General features: G+C 44.0%; 1 protein-coding gene across 2 annotated transcripts in view; it reads right to left on the bottom strand.

The window, feature by feature from the left end:
* scpep1 (serine carboxypeptidase 1) overlaps window positions 1-13,899 on the bottom strand; it is a 52,771-nt gene that overhangs the window by 3,195 nt on the left and 35,677 nt on the right. The window contains exons 10-12 of one of the 2 annotated variants that reach the window (XM_083648486.1): window positions 10,860-10,973; window positions 3,304-3,441; window positions 94-257 (exon numbers count right to left, since the gene is read on the bottom strand). In XM_083648486.1, coding sequence (XP_083504612.1) covers window positions 94-257; window positions 3,304-3,441; window positions 10,860-10,973 — 416 coding nt within the window. The remainder of the gene's footprint in view (window positions 1-93; window positions 258-3,303; window positions 3,442-10,859; window positions 10,974-13,899) is intronic. The other variant, XM_083648487.1, reaches the window with a different exon arrangement.

The raw sequence follows: 13,899 nt of genomic DNA, 5'->3' as shown, positions 1-13,899 counted from the left end.
TACATACAACCCTAAATTACAGTTAGAAGGTTATTGTGGATTTGGGTTTCCAGGGGCTTTAGAGAGAACTGTCATCTTGCAGCCAGGCCTTACCATGTGTCCGGCCTTGAGGATCCAGTAGAAGGAGAAGTTCTTGTAGGTCTTGCAGAAGGCTCCGGTGATGCCCGGGGAGGTGGGGTCATCCAAGGCTGTCCATCTCAGCTGATTAAAGCCGGGAAGCCCCGCCCACTTCAGCCGCTTCACCCACAGCTCCTGACCTGAGAACAGCAGTCAGAGAGCTCAATGTAAATTTCGATAAACGGTAAATTATGCAACTAAACTCCCGTTGTCTCTCGGTCCTGTATAGATTGAAGATCCAGATTTTTTGGGGGAGCGAATCAGAAGGCGGAGCTTATGCTGCTGCAATGCAACTCTTTACAGGGTTCTAGGGCTGTCCCGAATACCATATTTAGAGCGTTGACGCTTTGCGGAGATCAAATCGATCATAATCAAAGCTTCTACGCCGGTCTCCGGGGGGGGTGGCAGGGGCACAAAAAAAAGAAAAACTCCGGTAGTGTTGTGCGCGTTCTCGGCTGTGGCGATCCTGCTGAGGAACAAACAAACATGTTGTAGGCTACTCACAGAGCTGAAAGCACTCTCAGCTCAGTACCGTCCGCGGCCCATAGTAAACTTCCTTCCAGGCTTCTCCTCTCCCCCCCAATATTTTATTTTCAGTTTTTTACAGAACAGTAAACAAACAAGACAAACAGGCTCAGACACAGGAAAAGGAAGGAAAAAAATAATACAAACAACATTCAACATTACAACCTGGTACTACCAGCCGCATAAGGTGCTTATATATGTGTAAGAAATATTGTGTATGGTTTCCTGCACACGGGGTCCATGAGATACCCGCCGAGCGAGCCATCCGTTACCCCCAACCTCAGTCACTAGTCATTCTTAAGGTCGTTACACATCAAGAGCGATGCGAATATACGCCACGAAATTGCGGTGCGAGTTTTCACCCACCTGTCAATCGCAGCCACAGATGTGTACACGTCGGAAGCGAATTTCTGAAAAATCGACCGTGGTTCGAAAAAATAAACACAGCAATAACCCTCAGCAAAACTTCGCCGTTGGTATGCACGGTTGCATTGACTGATATAGGTTCGGAAAATATTATTGACGTGCGAATTAATCACACGGAAAAAACGCTCCCGATGTGTAAGGACCTTTAATCTCGTCAAAGTAGCCAAAAACAGGTTCCAGATAGCCGAGAACCTTCTAAGCGAGTTGGTTCTCATGGACCTGAATCTCTCCATCTGTATAACGGAGATCATGTCCATCAGCCACACCTGAAAAGAAGGTGAAGAGGAGGACTTCCATTCCTTCAGAATTAGTCTTTTGGCGACAGTTGTCCCCAGTGTCAGAGATTGTTGCACAGCTGGAGGGAAGTTCAGAGCGGACTGAGCAGCTGAAGATGGCAAATTCTGCCTCCGGCTGTAGGGTTATTTTGTAGGCCTTACACACAATTGTAAGGCCTTGTTCACACAAGGCGTTATTCAGACGCAGAGCCAAAGCGGTCACACCAGAAACAGTCTCTTTTCCTCAGCGGCTGGCTCGGAGCTGCTGCTCCGGCCCCTCTCACCCCTCACAAATTGCTTTGACTGCCTGCCTGGTAGCTCGGGATCAAGTCAAGTCAAGTCAAACTTTATTTCTATAGCACATTTCATACACAAGGCAACACAATGTGCTTTACATACAAAGACAAAACAATGTCAATGTCAAAAATTGCAAAAATGCAGAAAAATACAAATGTAAACACACACACACACACACACACACACCAAGAAACCAATAATCTAGCCATAAATTGTTGTAAAAAGAAAGGTTTTTAATTTGGTGAAGTTTGGTGATTCATTCCTGAGCTGATATACGGTCGTTTGAGAGTGAAAGCGCACTCAGTACTGCACATAATAGCGTTTCATTGTGACTTTTCATGGGCTCTATTCTCACTATTACCATTGTACAATGTAACATGCTGATCACTTGGCTGCCATTCTGACTATAAAAGCATCGGCCCCGGCTGATGATCTGCGGACCTATGCCTTGCGGAGCCTCACTCGACTATAATGATACCCTAACATTGGCAGCCCAGTAGTAGTTCTTATAATTCCAGATGTAGGACAGAATTACGCTTCCAGGCTTCTCCTGACAAAACGCTCCTCATCTGCTCCTCAACTGCTCCGAGTCCGACGAGCGGATTTCCCTCTGCTCTCTGAGCTGATCGTCGCCAGACATAAAACCACTCAGAAATCCTCCTATTTTAGGATGAAAAAGGTGACTGTCACCTAAAGGTGACTAGATTACACAAGTGACTAACGCTATACTTAGAGACACGTTCCACGTGTTGATAATCCTAATATGACGTGCGCTCCGGCTGTATGTAGCGTTACATACATGTGACAGACGGCTCAAACTTCACTTTCACTACCAGTCGGTAATAACAAATCCATGTGATAGACAGTATCTGTGACTGCTGCTAATTCATAATGTTATTACCAAATTAAATGACTTGAATTCACTTGAACACTGTACGAAGTTTCATGTTTACAACAGCTCCGCAGACCACAGCTCACCATCTGTGTGGCTACTGGCTGGCTGTTGGGTGCATTTGTTTGTGCTCACAGTGCGTGCCGGTATGAGTAAGCTACACCCCACGTTATATATTATGGAGAGAGAGGAGAGGAGGGGGAAAAAACAATAAAGCGTTGATTGCCGATTTGAGCATTGATTACCATGGCAAGGTTTGAAGCTTCGAAGCGTCAATTTTTTGGGGTCAGCCCTACAGGGTTCCCACACATTTTCAAGGATAACAATTCAAAACCTTTCCATTCCTTTTCAAAGATCCATATTTCCATGAAATGTGAGGCGGTGAGTCTGAATCAATACCAGACATTATTACTACACTGGACAAATAGGATACACTTATTTATATTGGATTTGACTGCTTCTGAGTCACTGCATCACAAAACATACATTTTTCCATAAAAAGAACACAAAATACACGAAGCACTAAAATCCACATATTCGAGCTGTAAAGTCAACAGCTTACTTGGAAGGTTATCCATGGAAAATTACTATAATAATTAATTTCATTACTCACAACAAAAATTTCCAGGCCTGGAAAACGACTTTTCCAGGTTTTCCATGACCGTGGGAACCCCGTTTTTCCCCCCACACATAACAAACACTAGAACAATATGACAACACAATACATCCTTGTTTTGACAATTACACCAAGGTAATAAGCGAGCGACTGACCCATGGTGTCCACTATGAGGTCCAGCTGTCCGTTGTAGATGGTGACGTTGACCCCGGAGCTCAGCAGCTGGTCCACCACATCCACCACTGGCCTCATGAAGTCTCCCGCCATGCTGCTGAACACCTCCTCTGCCTGGCCTGCAAGGGGGGACACACAGACAAAGTAAGGTCTCAAAAGACAGGAGAAATGCAAATGTACATGCAAGTCCCAACCCCCACCCTCCCGATTTCTGTCTTAAAATAATCTTACAATTCTTGCTAAATAGAGTACCACAGGGATGACATTTTTGTAGGCCAAGCCAGAAGTCTGTGCACTTCCTGTTCCCTTGTGTCAAAGTCAATACATTCAGGTGATGTCTCGTCAGAGACGTGTGGTCAGCGTGGTGGAAATCCCCCCCATGCCTGGAAATGCTGGATGAACGATCATCAGGCCTACATCTGATTACTGATTACATACTGATTGGAAAAAACACGATAAACTGTGGACATTGTAGGAGCTAACTAACTCCAGAAGATGGCAGTAGTGCAACACTGAGGATGCAAGCTGCTGTTTCATTTATTTGATGAGCAGAGGCTTTCGATTCACCCACAGCCCTAAATGGAAGCAACGTTTGGTTTGGTTTACCGGTATTTGAAAGTTAAAAATAAAACGCATACAAATAGTCCCCCCTTCCCACAGACACAGGAAAGAACCAGAGTATGACATTCCATAACCAAACGAGGATAAAAACAAAAAAGTCACATACTTATTTCCACTGCGGTCCTCTTAGTGGCAACAACAGATACAATGGCAACAAACAACTCAAATATCAAAACAATATCATTATGTATACAACAAATAGTTAAAAACAACAGACCCTCCACTGGAAGGACTATTGTACCAGGTTAGCCCCCTTAAACTGACCTTTAGAGCCAATGGTGGTGCTGGTAGGCTATTCCACAATACCGCTCTATCAATCAAACCTTTATTTAACCAGAAAATAAAAACCCATTGAGACCGAGGTCTCTTTTTCAAGGGTGATCTGGCCAAGAAGGCAAAAGCACGTTTCACGTCGTACAAAATACACAAGTACAAATACATATACAAAAATTTCTGTCATTTGACCACCATCAACTCAAAATGGAGAAAATTTAAGACAAATAGAAATGATCTAAAAGACCAATGCAATAAAACTGTAGTGTAGGCGAACGTACTTTTCCCCACTAGATTCCTAAATCTAAGAATGTTTTTTCCCCCAATATTTTATTTTCAATTTTGTTTAACAACATACAACAGACAAACATGCTCAGACACAGGAAAAAAAACCAAAAGAAAAAAAAAAAAAACATTCAGTCGTGCTATCAGTCGCGCAAGGTGCCCATATGCCTGCAAGAGGCATTGTGCCCGGGATCCCACAAAGAGGGTCCATGAGGAACCGGTCCGGCGGATCACCCGTCGCCCCCAACCTCAATGAGGCAGGCCAGAAACGGGTCCCAAATGGCAGATCATTTCCTAAGTGAGTCAGTCCTCAGGAACCTAAGTCTCTCGAAACACGATTTCACGATTTCAGACAGAAGCCCGTCTTTATTGTCACACAAACACTACAACACATGCATGCGGCCACAACACACACTCATGCTGACGGTGGCCAGTGAAATATGTCCTCTGCATTTGACCCATCCAGGCTTGTCCTTTCGTCCAGGGGGCAGGCCAGGAGCAGTGGTCGCTTTTTCTTTCCAGCGCCCGGGGACCAACTTCAGATATTGTCGTCACTGATCGGATGACGATCTTCTGCATGTTTTTAGTGGGGGGTTATGTACGGAGGAACCCCCTGGGGGGTACGGGGAGAACATGCAAACTCCACACAGAAAGGCCCTTTCAACGAGATAGCCCACCTGGGCAGTAGGCACTGAAGATATGGGGGGGGGGTCACAACTCCAGCGCCCACAGCATCCCAGGCGAGAAATGAACTCAGGACCTTCTAGCTGTGAGGCGACAGCGCTACAGACTGCGCCACCGTACCCATGCGTCTCCATCCGTATAACAGAGGTCATATCCGTCAGCCACAACTGAAAAGAGGGGGACTTCCATTCCTTCAGGATTAGTTTCTTGGCAACAGTTGTCCCGTGTCAGAGACTGCTGCACAGCTGTAGGGAAGCTCAGAGAAGACTCCGAGCAGCCGAAGATGGCGAGCTCTGCTTCCGGCCATTGTAGGCCTTAGAGTACCAATCAAATATTTTGGCCCAGAATCCCGTTACTAAATCTAAGAATGTTGACATTATAGTCACTGGCCCTGGTCCTGTGGGAGTCACTAACTCGTATAAAATAATTGGAAGCTGAGTCCCAGTAAATGCCATGAAGCAGACTGAGCTTCAGAATGGCCTCCAAATGTCCTCCACGGTGAGCGGGGAAAAAAATAAAAAGAAACAGGAGAGCTTCTAATTTTTGCATAGAGGAATCGCTGGCTTGAATTTCATTCATAAAGTTCTCTGCCTCACGAGGTAAGGCAAACCTTTGTCGAGTGCCCTGATGGTCAATAAATCACCGGGAAAAGCATAGCATACCTTATTCCCAAGTTTTGGAGCTTATTTTTCACCGGAAGGAAAGCCCTGGTTTTGGACTGGACTGCTTCGCTGAGGTCGGGAAATAGGTAAATTATTTTACCCTTTGCTCGCGTGGCAGGTGCAGAATCTTCATCTTATCCTGATAATTCAGGAATTTCACTATGATGGGTCGAGGTTTCTGTAGGTCGCTCCTGTTACGCACGGCAATTCGGCGGACAGCTCCTGCTGTCAGGTGAAAAGAAGCGGCTGGCTACTGTGCATGTCTCGGAGGAAGCATGGTGCTGGTCTACAGCTCGCCCCAGATTGGCAGAGGGTGGAGCAACGACCGGGGCACCAGCGGGAAATAAGCCAAGAACCATTGGGGAGAAAATGGGGGAAATCGGGAAGCGTGGGGAATAATAAAAAATAAACTCAAGGTTATGGATATAGCCCCGGTTTCATAAAAAAAAAAGGCGAGGACCGCACTATGGGGAGTCTTGCTGCTGCAAGATGACCTAGAAGACTATTATCTCTACACCATTGATGAAACAATGGGGTGGGCAAAAGGGGCGTGCCCCTCTGTTTGGCATGGGGTGGTGCCAACAGTATATATGCCAACAGCGGTGGGCGTGCCACTTCAGATTTGAAAAGACCTCTTCCTGGTCAAGAAGGGTAGTCTGGCGAAGTCCTCCTCACTTTTTCTTTATAAATCCAGGGTTATATCCATAACTAGGGATGCACCGAACCACTTTTTTAACTTCCGATCCAATTCCGATACCTGAATTTGGATATCTGCCGATACCGATATTATGCCGATACCAATATTTTTCTTGAATATACAGTATAGGCAAAGATTTGGCCAATACATTTTTTTTTTTAATATACCTTGCAAAAAGCAGACACAATTAAGAAAATATACAAGGTAAAGAAGGATACTATTATACATGGGCAAATTACGGCCAGCGGCCCGCACTGGAATTGCAAAAAACAACAAAAAAAAAAAAAAACGGATCGGATTTTTTCTCTCTCAATCTGATTCGATCCGATCCGTGAATTAGTGCCAATATCGGCACCCGATACCGATATTGGATCGGCCCCATCCCTATCCATAAGCTTTAGTTTTATACAAAAATATTGATATAATCCAAACGATACCCATCCTTAAGCCACACCTCCACCTGTTGAGAGCTGCTGACCACCCAGGCAGATGATGCATTGTGCATGCATCCTAATTGTGAATTAGGCATTTTGTTGTTTCATTCATCGCATAACAAAGTTGCCTACACTATTAGACAAATAAAAATATTAATTTAGGCTATTTAACAGTAGGAGCTGTGTGGAAATGTATGTTTGGGCCTATTTTAATACAACTCAAATTGTGCTGAGGGGATTATTTTTACCGGACTTGGTGAGTGGCAGATTTTACTTTGTCGGACTTTGGTTAATTATAACGGTAAAAGTACTGCAATTAATGGATAACGGAAACCCTGCTCGTGGGTACGGTCAGTACCCATAGAATCCATTCTCATTCAGATATCTTGAGGTGAGAGGTCAAAGGAGCCCTTTGAAAATGGCCATGCCAGTTTTTCCCGCACCAAAACTTAGCCTATTTGGAGCGTTATTTAGCCCCCTTCCCAACAAGCTAGCATGAGATGGTACCAATGGACAGTGTTTCCCACAGGATTTTGAGTATTTGTGGTGGGGGACCGCAGGCCCCCTAGGGGGGTGCGGTGGCATGCCCCCCGCAATTTTTTTTTTAAACATTTTAAAGTAAAATGCATGAATTTGGTGTACTTTGAGAAAGCTTAAGAGCACAATTAAAAGGCTAGATCTATGAAGAACATGTCATCATTACTGTGCTGTGGGTTTACAATGACAAACTAAATGTCTCCCTATAGGTCAGGGATACTCAACTTGCTTTGCCCGGGGGCCACTTTCGTGAAATGATAGAAGGCAAGGGGCCAGTTAATAAACAAACAATATACATTTTTCTGTAGCGGATTGTAGGTTTTTGGGGTGTCAGCCGGAGTTTAGGCTGACAATGTTGTGCACACCGGATAGTTAGTTAGGTTAAGTTAGTTAGGTTAAGTACATAAGTGCCTGGGTAGCGAGCAGATGGCGGTATTTGACAATTTAGCAGCTAAATCATAGATTATTGAAAGATATTCCATATTCCAGACTGAAATGCTATAACAGAAGTATTGGCCAGAATGACATGAACATTTGGACACTTATTCAGTGGGTATCTTGCATGTCGCGTTCAGGTGCACTGTAAAAAAAAAAAAATATATATATATAATATATATATATATATATATATATATATATATATATATATATATTTTTTTTTTTTTGGTAAACATCTTTTTGTGGCGGTCAAAATCCTTTTGTGGCGGTGCGCCATAAATTATTTTATGTATGGGAAACACAGATGGATGCATTAGGTCTTCTAGTTTCAGATGATGCCAGAAACTTTGCTCTAGCTTTAAAACTAAGCCCGCTACAGCAATTTGATGGGGTACATCACCAAAATATGTCATATTAATGACATTAGTAATGTCGCATGTGCAATCTGCATACTGGATAGGGCTGCCCTCGACCAAAGATTATCCTGGTCGACCAGAAATCGACCACAGCTCTGACCAATCGATTGGTCGAAACGGGGTCTAAAAAAAAAAAAAAAAAGTATACTTTTTTGTTTTTATTTTTTGCAGTGTACTTTTTTTTCTTATTTTGTGCAGTGTACTGACTACTGAGCGCACTATACCCGATAGCTGATAATTATAAATAAAATTTGCATTGTTGTATTTTATTTGCAGTGTTGTAACGTTACCGGAATGGACAGACTGATCAGCGTGACATGCAACACCTGGCCACCTGCTCAGTTCAGAGAAAGCCTGTGCGATGGTTATGTAACGTTAGCACACGTGGCATGGTTTATTAGTTGGTAGAAAGAATAGCTAGATAGCTTTTGCGATTTATTCCAGTAACATCTTACATTACCGGAGTTGGAGTGTATGTATCAACTGTGAACTGTGAGTGAAAGCGGCTGGGTGTCCAGTTTCACTGATGACTTGGTCTCATCTCATAAGGTACTGCGCTCGTTAACAGCTTGTTAACAGCTGATGGCTGACGGCTGCAGGCTGAAACCTGTCCATTGTTTGCAATATTAAGCTGAGCCATTTGTTAATTCCATCGCTCTGCTGGTTCCTCTCCTTTCTGCTAACTGTAGCTGTCTCTCTCTAGCCTGGAAATCCCTGTGTGCTTCTAGAAAAGGTCCGTGTTGCAACTTGCTTCCGCGGCACGCTACTTCGTTCCGGATCGCTTATATTTTTATGAAATTGAATTTCTCCTATGAAATTATTAACACCAGCGATTGCTCGACCAACGTGAATCTCGTCGACCAAGAGCACGTCGGCCAAACAATCGACCAATCGACATGGAGGGGGCAGCCCTAATACTGGATATAGTTTGTTACAATGGTGTTAGCTCAAATGCTAACATTAAACAGTATGTGGATGGACAATGCAAATGCCATTAGCACCATGTTCTGACTTTCTTGTCAATACATTGGTATGTATAGCTTTACTCTTGTGGTTTTATGTTTGATTATGTCTCTTTTTGGGTATGTCCTTTTGGGTTGTGTTTTGGTGTAGGAGTCACCTGTGGACAGGTGTTGAAAAGTAGCGTTCCGCTAGAAACACTTAACACTGTGTATCTGGTTTGTTCCAATGCACTGTGATGTCCATATCAAATAAACTTAACCTAACCTTCTGTGATGTACAGTAAAATAAAAAAAGATTTGGGTGGTCTAACCCAGGGGTTCCCAACCTTTTTTGTGCCAAGGACCGGTAGATACATGAAAAAAAAAAGTCACGGACCGGTTGTCAATTTTAATGGTTTTAGTTACGTATTTACTCACCAGGTGGCGACAAAGGGTAAATAACAGCCTTTTGTGCTGTACTGTATGTAGCCTATACAGTATTTATGTTTTTGTTTTAACTACAAACATAAATAAACGTTAACTTGAAACTATGTTTCAACTACCACACACAGCCTATAATATTATAGCCTATGTTTATAAAAAAAAAATATATATATATACAGTATATATATTTTTTGGGACCGGCTCGCGGCCCAGTACCAAATGCGTTGCGGCCCGGTACCGGTCCGCGGCCTGCTGGTTGGGGACCACTGGTCTAACCTAGTTGGTTAGTTAGTGGAATATTCAAGCTTTGCCCAAAAATGTCCGCCTTGTACAAAAAAGAAAAAGAAATTGACCCAAGGGCCACACTGAGTGAGGTCGGGGGCTGCATATGGCCCGCCAGTTGCCCATCCCTGCAAAAGACCAATGGGCTACAGCACGGGTTCCCAAACGTTTCCGTCCAAGTACCACTACGTACCAAACCAAATTTCCCAGGGACCACTTCTGCTGCTATAGGAGCCCCCCCCCCTCCCCCGGATAAAATAAAATTTGCTGTTTTAACCATGCAATAGCAGCAGAAAGGCTAAATGACAATATAAGGCTACTAGCTGGCAGGCACGCTGGAACTATTATTAAGTAGGAACTAGGAAGGGACTAATTTGATGTTTTTTTGTTTTACTATTAGCCATATTTAGAGGAATATTTCATTTTAAATTATTTTCAACAGTATAGATTATACTGTTGTGATGTCATAGGCTATCTTCTCCTTTTCTCACTCACTTTCATGTAACCACCTGCTCTCCCTTTAGATAATTTTACACTACGACAGCAACACAGGCATAAACACTGAACTTATTATTATTATTATTATCGAAAACCAGATTATGATGAAAATCAAACACTTTTGAAGAGAGAGTTTCATATGATACCAGCAACTTCACTCTGGCTTTAAAACTGAGCCTGCTGCAGCCTCTGAAAGTAAATATTCAAAATGGTGATATTTCCCAAATATCGCGATATTTCTGAAAACTGGCCCAATCCAGCTACTCCTCAGGGTTAAAGCAATTCTCTGGCGGACCACAATTTGGGAACCAATAGGCTACAGTACCTCCCCAGGTGACATTCTGAGGGATGATGCCCAGTTTCTTCCTGATTGGTCCGTTCATCAGCTGGCTCAGTGATTGGCTGTGGAGGGGGCGGATGTAGCGACGCATCAGCAGGGCTGAATGAAAGCAAAAGAGGTGAAGAAAGACAAAGACATAGTAACTAAAGACATGGTAACTGAAAGTGCATAAATGAGCATAAAAATGACTAAAAACTGTCCCCCCTCCCCAGCATAACTACACCAGAGGCCTATACCACAAAGCAAGATTAGTGGCTTAGCCCTCGTTCACACAGGACACCGAACGTAAGCAGAACTGAAGCTTGAAGCAGGCACAAGCTGAACGTACGCCTTACCGTTCACACAAGATGCCTTCTCTTTTCCTGTCAGCGCCTACTCTCGCACCTTGAACCCGCCCACAACTCCCATTGACTTCATGCCTCACGGCTTCACCGTCAAGCTTGGAAATTTGCCGTCAATCCTGAGTGATTACTTCGGTGTGGTGTGAGCCTGGCTTCGACAAGGCGTCAGCGTGGCACGCGCGCAGGTGGTGTGAACGGCTTCGCCTGTTAACAAGGACGCCGAAATGAAACTTGTGGGTTCAGCGTAGGTACAGCTTCGGTTGAGCGTTGCTTCGGCGTACTGTGTGAACGGGGGCTTAGCGAGGTAACTTCAGGTTTAACCCTGGTTTGCCGTGCTATGACGCTAGTACACTTCTTACCAAGATAGATTTCCATGGCAACTTATGCTTCACAGCTAACCCGGTCTGGAGCAGGTTAAGTTGAGAGGATAAGATCAAAACCCATGAAAGACCCACCTTCTGACCAATCAGCTCTCTGGAAACAGCGAGTCACCATTCATCTAGGATCCCCATGAAAAATACATTGGATTCAAATGAAAATCACAAAATAAAAAAAACATTAACAGCTTCTGTTGAATTAATCGAGGACTTAAGCCTTGCACTTGTACATAGGCTAATTCAATTAAGCCTACTTACCACTTTGGAATATGTTTTATTTATTCATTTTCATTTGTTCCCAAGTTACGTTTGACCGCGGCGATTGCAGCTGAATGGTGCATGGAGAAATATCAATAAATCACCGGCGTAAAAAGGTTACATAAAACGTCTCCAAAGCGCACCAAGATGCCGTGTACGCAACGGGGCTGAGGCTGACGTTGGGTTCGACATAGTCATACATGCCGCAATCTGGGAACCCAGTCTATTTTTATTTGAAAAATAGACTCTGGGACAGCACTACGCTTCTTCCCAGCTCAGGCCCCCCCATTCCCCAAACTGCCCCCCCCCCTTCAATTTGTTTTTGTTTTTTGGCTAAAAACGTTTTTCCGTTTTTCTGTTTTAAAGTTTAAAACGGAATCTGGCTGTCATTAGGCATTGATTAACTGAATGCTATTGCTAACAACTGTTACTTTGAACATCGATTTGCAATGATTCTGGCTGGATATTAACTATTGTAAATTTGTCACAATGAATGCAATTTGTGCACAATGTGTAAATACATTTAATATTAATTGTGTAGGCCTAATTATTTGTAAAGTCACAACACATTAGAGATGTGTGTAGTTCTTCATAGATTTAGCCTCTTTATTTTGCTCTCAAATGCACCAGGTTGACAAATTTTACTTTAAAATGTACAAAATCTTCTTCCGGGGGAGAATCCCCCCGGACCCCCCTTGGGTAGCTTGGCCCCCCCAAGCTAGGGGCAGGCCCCCTCTGTAACTTGGGTCTGGAGCCGGGCCTGTCCCAGCTTCCTGTACAGCGCCTCTCCTACCACCGTCACTTCCTTTTCCGTGTCCGTGTCCACTGTTTACAGTCTAAATAGCAACTTGCACCGCTACTTTACAGTAATTTCCACTGTTGTAAGACGAGTTGACGTCTTCTATGCAGTGTGTTTGCGTTAACGTTAGTAGTGAATAGCCGAAACAGACGCGGAAAAGGAAAGCGGAAGTGACGGAAAAGCCACCGTCACTTCCTTTTCCGTGTCCATTTAGGCTATTTGCTAATAATGTTAACGCATAAGCACACTGCATTGAAGACGAGGTTTGCATACCACGATGCGTGCACAACTAACCCTGTGACGTCCACCGTAAAATGGTCTATTTGCTCAAGTGATGACGTCATCACTGATGACATCACTTAGTTTGTGGTGTTTTATGGCAGTTGGCATCCCTTATGTTGCATTACCGCCTTCTGGATTTATCCATCCAATGTTTTATCACTCCCTGATGGCATCACAATTGTTCGAGTGACATCATTGATGACATCATCACAGATGACATCAGTCACTGACGTGATGTCCTAAATCCCCTCACTTGTGTTGTATTTTTATGTAGGTAAATTTACACCAGACCAGTGGAGGAGGAGCACGTCACCCAACTAACTGATTGCTCTTCAGTCCCCTCACCTGTGCATTCAGCCAGATGCTGCAGGGAAGAATCCAGCACAGAGTCTCAGACATTCAGATCAAGCTGCTGAACCAGATTTCTTGCCTCAATGTTCCACCTCCCGTTTCCTTTTTTAACACGTTCACTGCCAATGACGAGTTGACTCATCAAACACAATCCAACCGTTCACTGCCAATGACGAGTTGACTCGTCAATTTTTTTTTTTTTTTTTTTTTGACGGTGCTACGTGGATCAATGTCCCCCACGTCTCCTATAAAAATATTGGAAGTATTGAATGTGTATAATCTATTTTACCGACCAACTAAGTGGCGACAGTGCTCTCCCGACAGAGAGAAAGCCAACCAAAAACAGCCGCGGGAGCAAGCCATTCTCAAGGAAATGGCTTGGCGATTTTACAGTCATCAGTCACCAGACTCGCCCGAGAGCGGCCGCGCCAGCAGCAGCACACTGAGAGCGGAGAGCGGTGCTGGCGTGGGGGATTGCAAATTTGCATAATAGATTATGGGTGAAACACACTTTGAAACACCCGCAGAAAGGCCAGAATCGCACGCATTCCGAAAACCCAGAAACGAACGAGCCTCATTCTCATACTGTAGGCGAAAACGCTTTCACGCTGCTGCAC

This window comes from Poromitra crassiceps, assembly GCF_964638095.1.
Source record: "Poromitra crassiceps genome assembly, chromosome: 13".
In the NCBI taxonomy this organism is placed as follows: Eukaryota; Metazoa; Chordata; class Actinopteri; order Beryciformes; family Melamphaidae; genus Poromitra; species Poromitra crassiceps.
This window is presented reverse-complemented; position numbering and strand designations above follow the sequence as displayed.